We start from the raw sequence: 18301 nt of genomic DNA, 5'->3' as shown, positions 1-18301 counted from the left end.
TTACATAACTGCAAAATATATAGATGCAACTAAAGGGGTGGCTTGTGATTTTCTTTCTGAAAGCAGGAGCAACCATGTACAACCAAGTCAGCCCTTAATAGCCGAGTAATCAATTCATCTTTCCAGTATAAATTCGGTTTTTGAGGAGGCTTTACCTTGGTTTTTGAAAACCCAAAGAAAATCTTCTGTCTGGCTGTCTTAAGACAGCTGTGTCCTTGAAGATGACCTCGACAAATTCAGATTTTTACTCATGGAAGGGAACTCAAGACTTGTGATGACTTTACACCAGGTCTTTGTTGATCCCTTGCCTTGCAACATATGTGCCCAGTGTCTTAGGAGAATAGCTGCAGGGAATTTCATAACATAGCTGATTATGATTATTAAGATCAATAAACAACTATGATCTCCACCCTTTTCATGTGACAAATTCATTAACAGTTGTTTCCAAAGAGGAAGTAATCTCTATGTCCGTAAATTGCCATGGCCCCTCATATTAGTGCTATTTTATACAATATAAAAAAGATGCTGTTTTAAATTAACAACATGACAATCAAGTTACATCGTTATGGCTGACCTGCTGAAAATTGCAATCTACTGCTAAAGTCTGCTTGAAATATAAAACATATTTTTATTTATTTATAGTCCCTAAGTGGGATTATAAATGGACTACATAGTCATATCTGATGCAATGCACTTTATAAATATGTTCTATGCTAACTCCTCAAAAAACTTGCAGGGATGTCAAGAGGGTTTTTTCCCCCCTTCTTCTATGCCAATATAAAAATAAGCTAATAACACTCCAAACATATTTAAAGACAGTATGCTTTTCTATATAATCTAGACTCTGGGGAGTCCAGAAATTTGGAATCATCTACTGACCTGGGAAGGAGCAGAGAATAACTCTTAAGTGTTATACAAATCACTAAAGAAAAAAAAAAAAAGATAAACCACAGCCTTACAATATACCTCAATATTTATAAAGCTTGATATTTAGAATGTCAGATGAATAGCTCTGATATTCTGAATAAAATGTTACTTTCAAAATGTTATTATGAATACATATTAGAAACTTATATTCCTTCTATTAGTTATGCTGTTTGGATTAATTTCTCCTTGGCTAGCATTTTCAGCCACCTGCTCTTACACTGAGCTGTGCTTTACTAGACAATTGAAATCAACACGACTACTCATAGTGTAAGACAACTCAGTGGGGTAAGACTGACAAAGTCTTTTATGACTGCCAGATAAATTAACTTTTGATAAAATCCCTGTTCACTATGTTTAATAGGTCAAGATTCTCAGCCTGTTTCAATACAACTGATGGTATAAACCAAAAGGTTATGGAAACCAGAAAGCCTGTAAGGCTTTCTATCTTCACAAAGTGTATTGGGTTTTACATTATGGTTCAGATACGGTCGGCTCTTCAGCTTAGGTATCGCGTTTGATTTATACTCAAAAGTGATATACTCCAAAAGGGAAAAGAAAAAAAATTAAAGAGTTACTTCCTGGTTTGTATGGACCCTTTCTTTTCAAGTGTCAAAAATACTATCATTCCTTTAGGGAAATTTGTTGTTGCTCATACAGGCAGTTTATAAAATCTGTCATTTTTAGCTTTGATTGACACAAAATTCTTCCCTTAATTTTTTCCTGATTTTATTTGTCAGTTTGGCTTAGAAAAACTATCTGGCGCTTAATATACAGCAATGTAAAGAAGAGTGAAACATGAAACCTAGAAATGTGAATACACTATATATAAGTTTCTTCAGCTAGACTGAATTCAGCCTTCATGAAAAATATCACATTAAATGCAACGTAGTGAGATGTTTTCCACTTTTGTACAAGAGTCAATACAGTAGCAGTGTCAAATGTATGACATTTCCCATTTTGGCTGTTCCTTCCCCCGGAAGAATTTCCTCCAAAGGAGCTATTGCAATTTACTTTTACAGTGAATGAGTTCACTATTGAAACTATTCAGCAAATGGACTAATAAGTGACCAAATGAATTTTGCTGATTGTAGCAAGAAGATATAATTATGGATTTAACACACAAATTAATTTATTTGACACCCAGTAAGGAAACCGCTACTAGGACAACCTACAACTTTAACAAAGAGGTACGTCTTTTTGTAGCATCTGAAAAAGTGAGTAGTGGACTACTTCCTTCTTTTGCCATTTTGTATTTAATTTTTTCTATATCTCTAAACTGTGTATCATTGAGGGATCTGAAAAAATTCCCCAGTCAAATCAGTCAGACAGACATTAGATCTCAGGAAATTCTGATCATTATTGATCAGATTCTGTATCCTCAGTGACCTAATAGCATCCATCTATATGTGAAACTTTCTTTTCTCTTACTCAGTAATGAATACAGCTAATAAAGCCTGCTGAGAGAAGGCGGCAGGAGGAGAAATAGAAAAAAAACATAATCAACACTCTCTTCAAAAAGTAACATATGACTCAGTCATCCCACAAGGGAGGCCTTGGGAACAGCTAGGCATTATCACACCGTATCCGACTCCCTAGCCTATATGTGACTAACCGGGCTGCTGAGGGAGCTGTTATGGCTATCGGCACACACATTTCACAAACTGCATCAGTTGTGAACACTACAAAAAATTGGAAGAGAAACAAGATTTCAGACGAGAAAATGAAAGAAAATTTCTGAGGTATGAATTAAATCTCTACTTTCTCCATGCAGTTAGCAGAAAGAATTGAGAAATTCTGCATTGGACATTCCAAGGGCGAGAAAAGAAACAATTACAGGTGGGAGACAGAAAGACAGCCTTTAGCAGGCAATGAAAGTCCCATCCCAAAAAGCAGCTTCCATTAACTGTAGGATTCTCAATCTGCCTGGGTTGTAACAGACACAAACCAAAAATCCCTTGTGGTATGCAGGGGCGGGCGGGTGCCCCTATTTGTAACTCGTTTTGGGCAGACTGATAGGTTTTCCAGAGCTAGGGCTGCCACAAGAGGTGGAAAGGACAGCTGTTGTAGAAAGGGACAGAATGAGTATTTGGCAGAAGAAACGAAACTGTCCTGTCACACTACTCAACTCACTTTCTGCAGGGGCTGGCACAGCTCATGGGACATTCTTTATTCAGTCTCTGGTCAAGAGAAGAACAAGCAAACAAACAACACAGAAACAGAGGAACCAATCAGTCTCTTTCTAGGAAATGTAATCACGAAGAATTGCCAGAGAGAATTTTTTCTTTATATGAACCATGATAGAAGGCTAAACATCTCTCCCATACCATAGTACCACCTGTGCTCCAAAGCATCAAATGGGAACCTCGGGGATCTTCATAAAACATCTCTTCATTGGAATTCAGTCTTCATAACTGGTCATGTAAGCAAGTAAAATACGTGTACTGGCCATACCTTCTCACTGATCAACAGCAGACCTGTTTCAGTATTTTGGTAACACTCAAGAGGAGAACCATCCTTCTCCTCATGGCTACAAAGCCATTTCACTCTGAGCCTGAAAACGTTCATTGGTTTTCAAGGTCAGTGGCTCCACTGCAAAAGGAAAGACAGACCCATCCTGGCTACTTGTTAAAATACTGTCTTGGAAATCAGAACAATCTATTTAATCTCTCTTAAACTGACGAGTACCTACAGCCCAAGTTGGCTATAAACCTGTAAGCTATTATAAAGAAGCTGGGCAGCCCCACTGCCTACCAGCTTACAAGAAGAAGATGCGGTAGGTGTGCAAGAACCTGTAAGTGGCCCTGGTGACCTCTGCCATCCAGATCAGTACTTCCAAGACAGTGTGATGAGAAGGACAGTGGATGAGCTGAGCTCACCTTCACACACTTGTACTCCACTAAGAGTCATTCACATTTAAAGCCATATAATTGCCATCAATAGCTGTAAGGATCTGTAACCTATCACAGAAACATAGCAATCTATGAAGTTTAGGCATGGGTGCCACCCCAAGCTAGCCAGGCAGCTATTTCAAATGAGTAATTTCGCTGACCGACATTGCTAAAGAAGGCAGAATGTAATTACCTGAGCTGAAATAGGATACAGGTTCAACTGAATCTTTAATGACCAGAAGTGTTTAGGGCTTTCATTTCACATCTCATTCAAAAGATAAATGAGTACCGTTCCAAAGATTAGATTGCCAGCATACAGAGAATGTCTCTTCAGAAAAAATCAAGTAAGAAAGGGGATTTCACTCTTCCACATAAAATTCCACCATTTATGTTTGTCTCTGAAATGACTGATCTGCTTAGTAGATATTACATGTTGAAAGAAGTCAGATGTTACACAGCTTAAGTAGTAGAAAACTTCACCTATTGAACTGCCCAAGTTGCTAAATCAGAGGTTCTCTTTTAAAAAGAAAATATGATGTATTTAAGAAGAACTCTATTTCTGCAAATGTGAAGGACTGAACAGATTTTTATCATAATGTTACAAAAAGGCCGAAAATAACTTTGGCACATAGTTCCTTGAGGTTGAGTATGACTGTTATTTTAAAGCTACTTGAAACATAAAGGAGCTAGCCAAGAAAACATTCCACCAGAACAATCCAAGTTACTTTTATGCTTCGTATGTACCTTACACTAAGCACAGTATTATTTTAACATCTTGCGTATTTTTTCTCCGGGCACTACAGGCATGAACAAAGGCCTAACAAAAGCAATAGGAATCTGCACAGTGAGCTAGCGAGCTCTGAATTTGGAATAGGCTTTAATGCCATACTTTCTAGGAGGTGGATTCATAGGCCTTTTTCACACGCTTTTCAGGTATTACTCTATTGATTTTTTGATATTTCATCAGGCATGATATGCTGGATTATCCACAAAAAAAGTTCACTGTGAAGATGAGTCTTTGGATATAACACGTACTTTCTGCAGCAGAACAGACACATCGCTATCAAAGAGACTACAGACAATTAAAATGTTCCATTTGATACTGAAAAAGCCTTGGAAGGGGGTAAGAAAGTTTGTAAGGTTCCATATCAGCAAAACTTCCTATTTCTTTTCTTCTCTGTACATAGACACAAGTACAACCCTAAAGAAGACTTGTTTTCTTGAGTCCATGTGTTGATTTTAATGCAGCAGATTTTGCAAAGAGCCACCTCCTCCTGTTGCCTTTTCTTCACTGTGGTGTTATATAACAACAACCCCGTTTCTGCAGTCTTCCTGGAGCAGGCTGTTGAAAACCATGGGTGTTACTCTTACAAAAACAGACACTCAAAAAGACTGAAATTCAACACAACTGTAGATGTTACAGAGGCTACCTCGGTCAATAAAGAAAGGATGACACTCCCTTCAACAAGGGTTTGACTCACATTTTTACCCTGACTCCAAAAGCAAAATAACTGGATTAGTTATCCTCATTGTACATAAGCGGCAATCTACATAAGTCATGTAAGAAAGTGATTTATGTCATTTTAGTCGCCTTCCAAGGATTATACGAATGGGGACATAATCTCTTCCTCTCGATGTCAGCTCAATGAAAGCTGGGGTGGCTATTGCCTTTGTGGTGATCAATTCCTATCAACGTGGGAAAAGATCTTGCTGGTTACACTTACTTTTTTTTCCCCCGTTGCATCACTTCCATCAATTTAAAGTATTATTCCCATGCCATAATTTTTCAGGGGGGAAAAAAAAAATCTTAAATTAAAAATTAAAAATGCAGGCAAATAGAATTTTTGTCAGAATTAAATACACAATAACCTCTACAACACCAGCATGTTGTTTTGCTCCATGCCTTTCACTTGTCACATTATTTCTCAAAAGAAATTGTTTTCTGATGCTGATTCTGATGACTGAGGCACATTTTCTCTCACTACACTTTGATTAACTTCAATGAGATCACTCATGAAATATGCTAGCATTCACTGTATTAAACTTCAGCAGAAGCGTGGCTCTACATAGTCAAATTCTCAGAGTTGTACAAATTTTCTAAAGAGACTGAATTCTCTACCCAGTTTAAATAGGATCTTATTCCTAGATTAGCTAGTTAGATTTGTGCCATAGAACAATGAGTTAAAAATGGTATATTTAACATTGGTAACTGCAACTAACACAGCTTGCTCCACATAAGAACACCACTCTAAATGTTCTTTTATTTCACTAGAGCCATTTATTTTTCATTTTGCCTAATTCAATTGCACCAGATCCTAAGGCTTCCACTCAGGTGAAATTCCCATGGAAGCCAAGAGGATCTCCGTCTTAAAAAATGTAAGTACCTCTCTGTGCCTGCTCTGCACATCTTGAGTTATATTTTTAGGTTATCAGCAAATTTACATATTCGCAGTTGATTCTCCAGTCCAGAGCAGGCCATTAATAAGAAAAAGTGAGGTGGCAAAGAGCTTATTAAACTCAGTAATGTACCCTAAATACCACCTGTAGTAGGACAGACTGAGGTAGTTTTTATTTCACATTTAGTTAGTCCACTACCTATTTGGGTATTTCTCCCTAGAATTACTGTTTTTCACTGATGTAGGCATCTGCCTGGAAGAACCAAAAAAAGAAGGTCAGAACGTCCTGACAAACTAGGTTATAAAATTAGCATTACTGCACTGCACTCAAAGCAGACTTGTTGTTTTTTTTTTAATTAACCATAGCAAAGTGAGACGTGGTTTGTAGTTAATTCATCATGAAGTAGGTATTTTAAGGCAACTGTCTTTTCTGTACAGCTCACATCACAAGAAATGATTCATATATGGAAACTTCTTAGTTGCAAAACAAATTTCACTGATATATGAATATATCTATTTGCTCAAATATAAATATTTGCTCACATTTTTGAGTGCTTTGTAGTTCTCAGTTTTCTTTAGTATGTTCAATGGTGATTCTGCCACCTGAAACAAATTTAAATCCCATTGCCTGGGTCTGCAGAATCCAAGGGGAAACCAAAGCCGATACGGCTGCACAGAAGGTGTAGGAGATGTTCCCGGTGATAAACTGGATGACCACTAAGTCAAGGAGTGAATAATAATAAGGGGCCAAAGCAACATGGCCTCCAGCAGGGAACGAACCCCAGTACCTCAGTTTGAGCTGGGCTTTTGCACAAAATCCGGCTACGTAGGCTGCGGGCTGTAGGAAGGTCAGAAAGAATACAGGGCTTTTATACTTAGACCTTCAGAGTTTGCTCCTGCTTAGTTTACCCGTCTCTTTTTAAACATGATGTTTCTCCTGTAGTACATAATTAGAACTTATGGATGAATAAACATCTAACACTCTGTGTGTAGCAGCAGCCGAAACAAACAAAGAAAACAGGAGCAAACAAACCTCCTGTTCCCCCGGTGATTTCCAGATGCTAAGTAGAGGGCAAAGAGAGGCCCCAACGTTTTTCACCCGTTTAGCTAGAGTAGCCTATATTCCGCACAGCACGCTCATCAATCTGCTTCCAAGTTTCCTGCTCTTTTCCTTCCCTTACAAATTTTCATTTTAGATTTTTTCATTGCCTGCTTTCCAGCGAGAAAGACAGAGTGAAGGTGTCAAATCTACTGCTCCATAAGAAAAGGAAGATGCAAAGCCACTGACTTAATGAAATCACATAATTTCTTTAAATACCACATGCATTTTCAGTTCACTGCTAGGTTAACTAAGGAATAAAAACACAGCAGACATTTTTGTAAGCTCTATAAATTCTATAGTGGGTCTTCACCAGATATTAATCCAAAAACATCCAGAACAGGAATTGGAACGCAAAGAAAGGTGGCATGCCAAGACCCTACCTAAAGGTATTTTTCTTAATGTTTAAGGCAAGAGCATGAAGATTTAAGAAGCTGGCTTTGGATCTTATGTGCACTATAAAGTTTGATCAACAGAAATTACCTCTTGATTACATTGTTTTGCACAAGTCCACATGCAAATTAGATGTCAACTAGCTAAATCATGCCCTTCTTTTATCTAAATAAAACCGCATCCTTAAGTAATACCTGAAATGTCCAGCTGGCATATAGACACTGGTCAGGGTGAGGTCAGTGGAATTTGAGTGGAGAAATTCAAATGGTAGGAACCTAGAGTGGCAAGCATAATCCCAGACAGGATAAGCAATATAATACTATGCAAATTCTAAGTGCAAGTTTTAGGGACCAAAGTGGGGGGAAAAACTGACACAATTTTCTGTGACTTAAAAAAACCCACGATGTCCCTCACCAAGTCAGAAGACTATGAAAGAGATATTTTATGATCACAAGTCATAGAAATAATAAAACATTAGAATATTAGAACCATTTTTTACCTTGAATGTCAAGATATCATCACAGCAAACATAAAAGATTAATATAGCAGATATTCCCTTCATTACAAAGAAAAAAACATAGACCCAGACTCCTGAACGTAACAAATAAGCTACACAGCAACATGAAAATATCCCTTGCAAAAAAACCCTGACTCCAAATCCAGTGTCTGCTTAGTGTTCTTCCTGGCTTTTAAAACTAAAATTTTACAGTATATGAGGCAGTGTAAGCGTTACAAAACGAGTCCAGTCTCCTCATGCTATGGTCAGCTGGGGGTATGAATGGTGTTCTTGGTCTGGCAGATCTCACTTTTCTTTGGCTTGGCAGCGTGAGATAGAGCAACTTTTTTCTTCCACTCAGAGTTACTTGTTGATTTGTTGACAGATGTCCCCTTGATCCTCAGGGACAGTCTTAATCAGATTTTTCTAGTAGATATTCTTTGATCTATTCCCTGATATCTTTACAAATGACAGCTTTGTTTCTTCTATCACATTAAGATATCACCCCTTGCCATTTTGCGATAAGCACCACTGGGGCAAATGCTGTTAAACAGCTTGGCAGCAAATGGAGCAAAGTAACCTCAGCCACCTGCAGCATCTGCCTTCTCTGGATCTGTCGCGCTCTCGGGAGCGTCCTACCAACCACAGCCACCGTTTTCTGTAACAAGCTAAGCACCATTCACTTCACCCCTCCTGTCTCGCTCTATACTGGCTTTGCCTCACCTTGAAATGAGAGGCTTTAGAATGAATCTCATGCAAAGCCTTGTGCCCATAGCTGCACAGCTGGTTTGTTTCCCAAAATAAACCCTGCTTCCTATTTCACAAAAGATCTTAGATAGAGAAAGGTAGGGAGTTTTGACATTTAGCTTACTGTACTCACTGAAAAATCCTTCTCCGCTTTGCTTTGGTTTTTGTTTGCTTATTTTTTTAAATCAGGTTCCTCAACTGAAATGTCTTTGATAGTTACACACCTAAAGATTGATCCAGCTCAGGAATCAAAGAAATAGTTCATAGAAATGCAATTTTCACATCTTTTTTCTATCTCTAGGGCCCAAAGGAGTACAGACGGTAGAGAGTTTTACCCAAAGGACTGCAGAAGACAATACATTCCAGAAGAAGCAATTTAAGAGATGAGTACACAAAGTAGTATGCAGCTTCTCAGACAGCAACTCCAGATACTGCCAACTATTATGAAACAAATCAGCTAAAAACCTCCTCATTTTTGTGACATCCACATGACATATCTAACTTCAAGATATAAGCATAGCAACATTTCACTACACACCTGTGAAATTTATGACTGCACTGAAGAATCCATATGCAACTAACGCAGTACTGCAAGTGAGTGGGAAAAAAAAAAGACCACAAAGAAAAAACAACACAATATTATTACTGGGATTCAAAGCACATTTCTCAACTATGGTACGTGCTGAAAAATGACCTCTCACCCCAATATCAACCAATCTTTTGTACCCACAGTCCAAAACAAAACAAAAAAATAATGCCAGTAATTATCACATCCTGATGCTTCGCAGCCATGTCTTACCCTTGCTTCTGACTGTTTACAGTCAGCAGGTAATTCTTTGACAGCACTCTCTCATTCTATGAGAAAACTGTTATCTGGTGCTTTACAAAGACTATAAATACACATGTGGCTGCCATAAAAACACTTACCTCTCTAAGCTCCAGCCTACACAACGTCCTCTAATCTACCAGAAACATATTCTCTGTTCACTGTGTACCAACTCAGACAGTAGGTAAGATGTGGTGCAACTGTTTTGAATCCCTTTTGGAGGTAATGCCCCACCACTGCCAAAAGCCCTCCTGCAGCTTTTGGAAAAATACTGCACTTGCCTTGACTTGCCCCTGGTTGGAAACCCACTGCTTCAAACCCTTCTGCAGTTTCCTGCTCATTGCCCACAGGTGTAATTTGTACAGGTAGACACTGTAACTAACTCCCACGGCTGAAATTTCTGCCGCTGCCGGTCACCGCCCGGCTGGACAGACGTTGATACGCGTTTCTAGGCCCACGCACAGGACCCTACCACATGCAGGCAGGGGTTCAAGAAACGCCTGCAATTTGTAGGCGCTCAATCATGTTTACTCCTACCTTTGATACCGCTAAGATTGTCTGCCTACCTCATCCTCACCACTTCATCAGTGGCAGTAGTGACTAGCGTTCCACAAACACAGAATAATGGTGAACCCCATCTACAAAACCAGCATTAAAACTCCACTGACCTGTGGCTCGTCCACAGAGAGAGAAAAGCAGCTCAAGGAATGATAGGATTTAGTTTTGTTTTTTTTTTTAAGGTTGGAAAAATATGAGAAGGAGAAAACATCACTGGATGGAAAATTAGAGCATTTGAGTCTACGCTGCCAACAATTCTCACAGACTACTGTGTTTGCGTTCCTCTCTGCACATCAAAACGTCTCTCAGAAGCCTTTAACAGGGATACGTGCCAAGAACGTACCTGGGCTTAAGCCAACAGCGTTACATACAGTTAAGGATGCATATCTCCAGCTCAGCTGTCAGGCACATACATGCTGGAACCATACAGCAATATGAGCAACAATACTAACATAAAAACTTTCTAGCACAGGTATCACAGCTATGTTAAATATGATCACAAATGGTAATGATCACAGAGATCATTGATTTCAGCCCTGGCCAATTAAACACAACACAAACAAAAAATTGGTTAGAATATAGAATAAGTTCCTACATAGAAAACAACAAAAATTCTGTAAGAAACATCAAGCACATACTTAAAGAAACAGCATTATAAAGAATGGATGGAAGGAGGAATTATTTTACAGTATCTCTGGATATCAATTTGCAGTTCACCTTCAAAAAGAAAAGGCAGCCCCACGACTGTTATTTCAGGGAAAGCAACTGGGAAGACATAATTCTTCTTAGCAGCATGTTGAATTATGTATTTGTATATAAGCCTTAAATGTGTGTTTTAATTTCACCTGAGTAAATTACCAACACAAATCCTACCCTTCTCAAATATCTCAGAATTTTTAATTAACCTAATACCATCATTTCAACCAGGCAGTCAGAAACAATGAGTAACATATGATTCATGCTCAGAACTAAACACACCCACTTTTCAACAGTATTTCTAATTACTGGTTCATTTTACCCTTTACATGATGTTGAAGCCAACTTGGGTCGTACTGTTTATAGCCGGTGACGAGTCCCTTCAGCTCACAAGTAACGTATAAGAAATTGCTGTGTTGTTGATTTGGAGGACATTTTTAAATGCCCTGTGGCAAATAGAATGCATTACCAAAACACATCATTTTACTTCTGATATGCATCAGTTCACCATGAGCTTCCGCTAGACAAGATTTTACAAGGAACATTTCAGCTTTGGTTTCAAGTCATGTCCCACCGTTCCACCATCTTTGGTCTATGTTGTAACGTTGAGGTAGTGCTACCGTGTTAAATATAACAAATTGTTTATTTCTAACGTTACAGACATCAGAAAAAAGAAAAAACACCACCACAACCACCAACATGGATTTTAAATACTTCAGATGTCCTCTAAAAGTGCTGCAGCAAAATGCAGTGGGACTATGAGGGAAGTCTCTATTGAACCGCCTCTTCTTCCCAACAGCTCTTCAACTCCATCTCCAAGGAGTAAGCAGGTAAGCAAAGGCTTCCCTTTGCTTCTCCTGCTTCAAAGGTGGTTCATCACCTTTCTACTCTGAACATTTAGTTTTTCTGGGACACGCACCTGCAGATGGCTGAAGCTGTTCTCACATAGATCTGGTATGCACTTAGCCACTGAAACATGCACATGACGTAAGGTATATCTGCTGAAGTTTTCAAACCCTCTAACACAACTAAAACGTGACAACTTCTCATGTGCAATGCCCTGTTCATTCTCAAATCGGTTTGCGCATCAGATTTCTCAAAGTTACCTTCATTAGCTTGACTTGTAGCATACTGGTAAATTCTATACATCTCCAAAGAAAAAAAATAAACTTCCTTCTTGTTCAAGTCGTATAGATTTTATACACAGAAGCTAGCTCCTTCTGACATCTACCTCTAAATTTCTTGATATAATGGGAGTACCATGCCTGCCATGTTTCCTTTTCTTGGTGTGCTAACTCGTATTTTAGATCAAAACGATACAAAAGACATGAAAAACACAGGAATCAGCAACAGTTATATCACCCATTTATCAATTTTAAACCATCACTTCAACAGTTTAAAGACTCTGTGTTCTAGTTATGAAAGTCCCTTTACAGCTATCAGAAAAAAGAGAATTCCAAGATTCACGGGTAAAAGAAACATAGGCAGTCGAGCTGAAAGCTGGCCTAAGGCCACCGCCTCCGTGCGTAGGCAGGGCGCCGCTGGGCGCCGCAGGTACTGGTTTTGCAGTGCCAGACTGTCACGTGCATAGAACCCGTTTCTGGTATCCTGCATCCCTCTGAATGCACCGTTCCCTCTGAATAACAGGTGTTTTCGAAAGGAATGAGAAAACTACACTTGGAAGAGGATAGCTAGCAGGATTAGAGGCTGGGGAGCTATGGCAGGTGGGGCTCTAGGGCAGGCCCTTCTTGTATTACTCCATGTGTATCGCCAGTACTTACTACTGATTATCAGGAGGCTTGGGAGCTTGTTCCTATTTAAAACAAATAATCCAAAGACTACAGGCAAAAAAAACCCAACCTGCAGTACTCAAATTAATTCAAGATGATATGAAAATATTAACGTCCTAGTTCATTCCCAAATAACTAGAAATAATGCTGACAACTAGAAACTATGGGATTCTAGTTCACAGCCATTTGAGTACATCCATAAAAATCTTTAGCAGTTTTCAGAAGCTACTCAAAGCAGATTTGTTGACAACTGGGTTTAAATTACTTTGTATTATAGTAGAACAGCCATGTATTAAGCAGACACTGCTACATACAAATTATTGAACAATCTCTAGGTAACAAGCTGTTCCAGTGATTTAACTTAGCAGTTATTTCTTGGTTTTCTTTTTTTTCTTCCTTAAAAAACACTCATCAGTTATAATCGCATCCATACTAGCATCATGCAACCTGTGTTAACGATCCATTTTATTTCCACCAGTAAAGACAAGTGCAAAAAGTTTATTAACAAACACACAATGCAAAAAAACCCTCTATCATTGAGTTATTTAAGTGAAACACAACCTCACTAAATACAGACCAAAATAAAATCCCAAATTTTATCCCAAAACTCTGCTGCTTAAAGAATCTAATAAGAGCCCTCTGTAGAATTCTGTAAGATCTCTTCCTTCTCATTTAAGGTAGACAAGGAACCAGATCTTTGTGAAATAAACAGAAAGGCGGACCTGTTCAAGCAAAGTTCAAGCAAAACTTGAAATGGAAAAAAATATGGGAAAAGGCAGAATCAAATCATCACTAGCGAGATATATTTTAATAGGCTGTGATCCTATGAAAACTGCTGGCCTCAGACTGAGAAACAAATCAAATCTTAAGAATCCAGTAAGTTTAAGTGAAAAGCAAGCATCCAAATTTTGGTCTAATTTGTACAACAGATTCAGAAAAAACAGAAGGTGATCTTGAGTTTGCACCACGGAAGATAGGCAGAGTAAATATTTTTCATTTGCCATCCCATCTAATTAGCTAAATGTGTCCACTGGAAGCAAAAGCAGATACATCCCCAACTGTCTAAAACTTTCCATGCTTAATTTAAGACTAGTTTTCAGTTAGGAAAAGGCTGTTATGAAACAGTCACATCTTCAAAGAAGAGACAATATCAAGCAGAATGAGTGAATGAAAAATAATTCTTAATTCAGCATATCATATTTATCATTAACAAAGAAGACGTTGTGGTTCAGTAAAGCTTTACCTTTCTCACAATGACTTCCTGTGAATCCAGAAGGGCAGACACATTTGTTAGGGGCTACACAAGTTCCACCATATCTGCACCCCTCTTCACAGAATGCTGAAAAATAAAAGGAATATGTGGGTACTACTCAATTTTTCAAAAATTTATTATACATTTTCAAAACACTAAGAAAAACATCTAAATTATAAGCAATTAACAGAATTCAACATATTAAAATTCAGTCCACCTGCAAACACAAAGAGAAGTGACTCACTTAAATGACATGAGGAAAAATCTCGCATTACACCGTAGGCAAACCACTTCACCAATAAAAGATTAATAACCATCTGGAAGAAGACGACAGGTAAAAATACATCGTACAATTTTAATGGGGCTGATCTTCTTTCAATTATACCCAATACAAGTATTACAATTGCAATGCTCTGGTGATCCACAGGAAATAGGCTGGTCAGATTGCTGTTAACTACTTTCTCTATTCTATCAAATACACTTTACTGAAATGTCTGTAACCACGTAATATTTTCCTATTTTTTATTTTTAAGCGTCAAGTACATTTTGTGGAATCAACAAATGAAACAGGGTGAGGCTCATGACTGAAAACAGAGGGTTTCTGAACCCTGAAAAAGGGTTCAACCACAAGATAATGCCTCTACTGAGGTACGATTCTTGACAGAGCAATACACAAGTACTTAACAAGTGCCTTTGTCCAATAACTAGGATCTGAAACAAATGATGGATCTCGCATCTTTTCTTGCGAGCACTGCGTGGTGGTCCTCTCGCTTACAGCAGGTTTAGCAGGAAGTCTACTAACTGTGGAAGAAGGATGCTTGCAGTTTAATGTTACTCTTCTTTCTTTTTGTTGTGTGTGTAAAAGGAGGGGGACTGAGGTAAGAAGAGGAAAGGAAACTGCAAGCATGAGGACATGACCTATTTTGCACTGTTAACTCCAGTAAGACTTTTGCTAAGACTAAGAGCAGGTCCTACCCACAACACACTCCCCACCCTCTCCTAGATATCTGTTGAACTTCACGAGTTACTTGGTGGGTTTGACTGCAATTATGAAGGAAGTTGCAATTAATATTTAAACAGCAGCTCTCTGCATCTAAAGCTAATAACAGAATTGCAAAGTGTTTCCTGCAAGCTAAAATCACAGATGGAGTGTTGGCAAAGAGACGTTACAAATGCTATGAAAAGGCTTAAAGTGCTAGGTAACAGAAGAAATGTTTTAGATTTATTTTCCAGTGCACTAAAAGAAAAATAAAGTGCACAAAGTACTAAGCATTAAAAAGAATCTTTTGCAATTGTTAACCACTTAGAAGCAAAAAAGCTAATCATCATCATATCTCTTGACTGAATTGATGGACAGATCTGCCTTTAAATATATAATTCATAGCAAGTCATGCTGTTTTATGGAGAACAACATGGGGAGAACAACGCTGAAGTGGTTTAGAGAAGATGATAGTAGAACATCGTAAGCGGTCCTGCGACAGGCACAAGGCAGTGGTGTGGAGAAAGCATGGTTCTTGTCCAGTAACACTTCCTGCTCATCAACGCACACACGCTGTGTGGGAATCTTCTGAAATATATCTGCTTTGAAACCAGTCAATTTCTACTGTATGGGAAAAACAGAAATATGGTTTAAGAGTAGCTTTTTGTGCTCTTTTGCATATAAATACTTGTAGAAAAGTATAACGCTGCAGAAAGCTGAAAGTGCTAGTATGAAATACAGCTGGAAAATATAAAAAAAACATGCTGAGACTCAAAAGATTCCCTTTGTAGCTCTTGAAAGAATGTCAGAAAAGGTGCAAGGTAAAGTGTCCATCTACATTTTTTCTGGTTTAAAATTGAGAATAAGTAGAGACTTTTGTGAAGTAGTAATACATTTCCGCACGACATCAAAAGAATTAGAATTTGTGGCAGAGCAGATATAAAGGGCAAAAGAAGAAAAATATTGGCAGAAAAAGCGAGTGGTTCGTCAACAATATGTGCCACATCGCACTGGGAATGAACTATACAGGGGTCTTAAAATAAAAGGAGTCACAAAGAGCATTAAAAAAAATGTTTGTTGTCCATAGCAATCACGCATGTCCGTGGAAAGTCATTAGAGCTGATGGGGACAGGTACGTAGGAGGGCTTCAGTTAGAGCTCCCACATTCTTTGCCACCATAACCGATACTGCCAGCCCGCTAACGTGAAATGTGTGCTTCTTCAGATAAATCCTACTCCTGGGTCTGCACAGTAAGGTGATGTTTTCGTCTGTTCTCTTTTAAGATTACTAACGGAGAAAGGCTTATGAGACAGGGTTGGTCATGTAAAAGATTTTTCCCATTAGTGCAAAAACTGTGTTATGCCAGTGCAGCAGCCAGGTCTTGACATCTACAGGCACAGCCAAGCATGCTATTCACATCTGGGAGAGAAAGACTGGGATGCCTGCCATGGGTCAACGCTCTCTCTCTTTCTATTCCTTCCTACATAACCATATGAAAACACACCTCCTGTACGCGTATCCAAATGTGCTAGTCCTTCCTCGTCGAGCATTTTGAAACTCCCCTATCATTTAGCTGTCACATCTTAGCAACTTAGAGAATCCAGTATCTGTACAGAGACACCCTGAGGAATTGCTGTACTACAGGTTCCTGTAAGAAGGGGCTCCGTACTGCCCACGAGGAGTCACCCAGGCACTAACTTGTTATATGGATGTCACAGGGAAGATGGAGTTGGGGAAAAAGCTGGGCAACGGCTGCAAAACAACTCAACTCTCCTTTTCAATTTTTGCAGAAGCTGAAAAGTCCTCTGCAATACAGGCTAACTGTGCTTGTCTTTCTTGCTCAGGCTTTGGTGGATTTGGGAGAGGTGGTTCATTCTTATGCGAGAAAAGAAAGCCCCAAGGAAGAGTGATGAAATTATCCTGCTGTTCCCCAGATGGTTCTCCTACAAACCCTCTAATTCCCACATTGTAGGCTTGCAGGAATTGGGAACATCAAAACCAGAGAACTCAGAATGTAGTTACAAAATCAAAATATTTGTCTAAAGTCTGCTTTCCTTAACTGCTAGAAAAAGTAGCTCACAGTATTATATACAGTACTGATAGCACTATTCTGAATTTTAAGAATGTTCAGTATCTCTAATAATAGGAACTCGGCTTCAATTACTAGCAATTTTACCAAAATGCACTTATTTGAACTATTCTCTAATAGTTCTGCCTCTGGCTGAAGCTTTTCAAACATTTTATCAAAATTCATTCATTTCCAACAATGAGTTTTTTCCTTCACACTATTAGCAGAAGAGCTTAATTAAGGAAAATCTTTACATCACTTCTGTACGTATGCCTTATGGACAAGAGGACCCAACAGGGAGCAGCTCAGTGACTGAATAGTAAGGAGTGCCCATGTTCTCAACAACCTACCTGCTTTGGTCCTTCTGCTTTGTCATACACCTTATGGGCTGTGGGATTTAAGACTTGCACTGTGGTTTAGACCCTTCAAAATCAAAACTCTATTTGGGAGGGGAGCAGGCAGGGAGAGGATAGGACACATGACGTGATGACAGGGACCCACCAGTAGCCCCAAACCAGCAGTTATAAGCCTTGATTGCAGACTCCCTCCTACTAAGGGCAAGTTAACACAAGAAAGGTTAGTGGTGGCTGGATCGCATTTTGCTAATGTATTCCCATAAATAGATCCTGTCTCTGAAATGATTTGCAGGCTGACAAACTTGTTACAAAGGAGAATGGTTACTGAATTGACAGTAAAGGTTTTATCAGGAAAACAAGTGAAGATGCCATTAGGGTAAGGTCTACGAGCGTAAATCTCCATCGTTAAAAGTCTTATTCACTATTCCGTACGTAAAAGAAATGGAATCTATTGATTTGAAGTGGCTTCTGCCAAAGTGAACAGACCTCTTTAATGCTAACAGATTTCTTCCTCTGAAGTAAAAGCCTTTATCACATAAAGACCTTTCCTAAATAGACATAATTTCTCTGCAGAGGAGGAGTTTTATTTTTGATGTATGCCCTCCTTGATGATTGATCTGTAGAGAATGGAAACAGCCAAAATGAGAAATCTGCTGGATTTGTCATTTCTGTGATAATGTTGCAGGGACAAGAGAATCTCACTGCAGAGCTCCACAAAGAGCAGCATGAAAGTACCCACAAACTCGGTGCCATCCTCCTGGCCGCACACAAGATGTATACCCCCTGCCTACGTATTTAGGGGGTACGGTTTCTTTTCCCCTGTCCTGTTA

The 18301-nt window shown here is 38.8% G+C and overlaps 1 protein-coding gene across 1 annotated transcript in view; it reads right to left on the bottom strand.

Annotated features, from left to right (window-relative positions):
* Positions 1-14155, bottom strand: part of LOC104618510 (protein kinase C-binding protein NELL1) — a gene marked incomplete at its 5' end in the record, with an annotated part of 69989 nt that extends 55834 nt beyond the window's left edge. Inside the window, one exon of the mRNA XM_010284130.1 lies at positions 14060-14155. Coding sequence (XP_010282432.1) covers positions 14060-14155 — 96 coding nt within the window. The remainder of the gene's footprint in view (positions 1-14059) is intronic.
* Positions 14156-18301: the final 4146 nt, after the last annotated feature.

Source organism: Phaethon lepturus, unplaced genomic scaffold, assembly GCF_000687285.1.
Source record: "Phaethon lepturus isolate BGI_N335 unplaced genomic scaffold, ASM68728v1 scaffold1753, whole genome shotgun sequence".
NCBI lineage: Eukaryota > Metazoa > Chordata > Aves > Phaethontiformes > Phaethontidae > Phaethon > Phaethon lepturus.
This window is presented reverse-complemented; position numbering and strand designations above follow the sequence as displayed.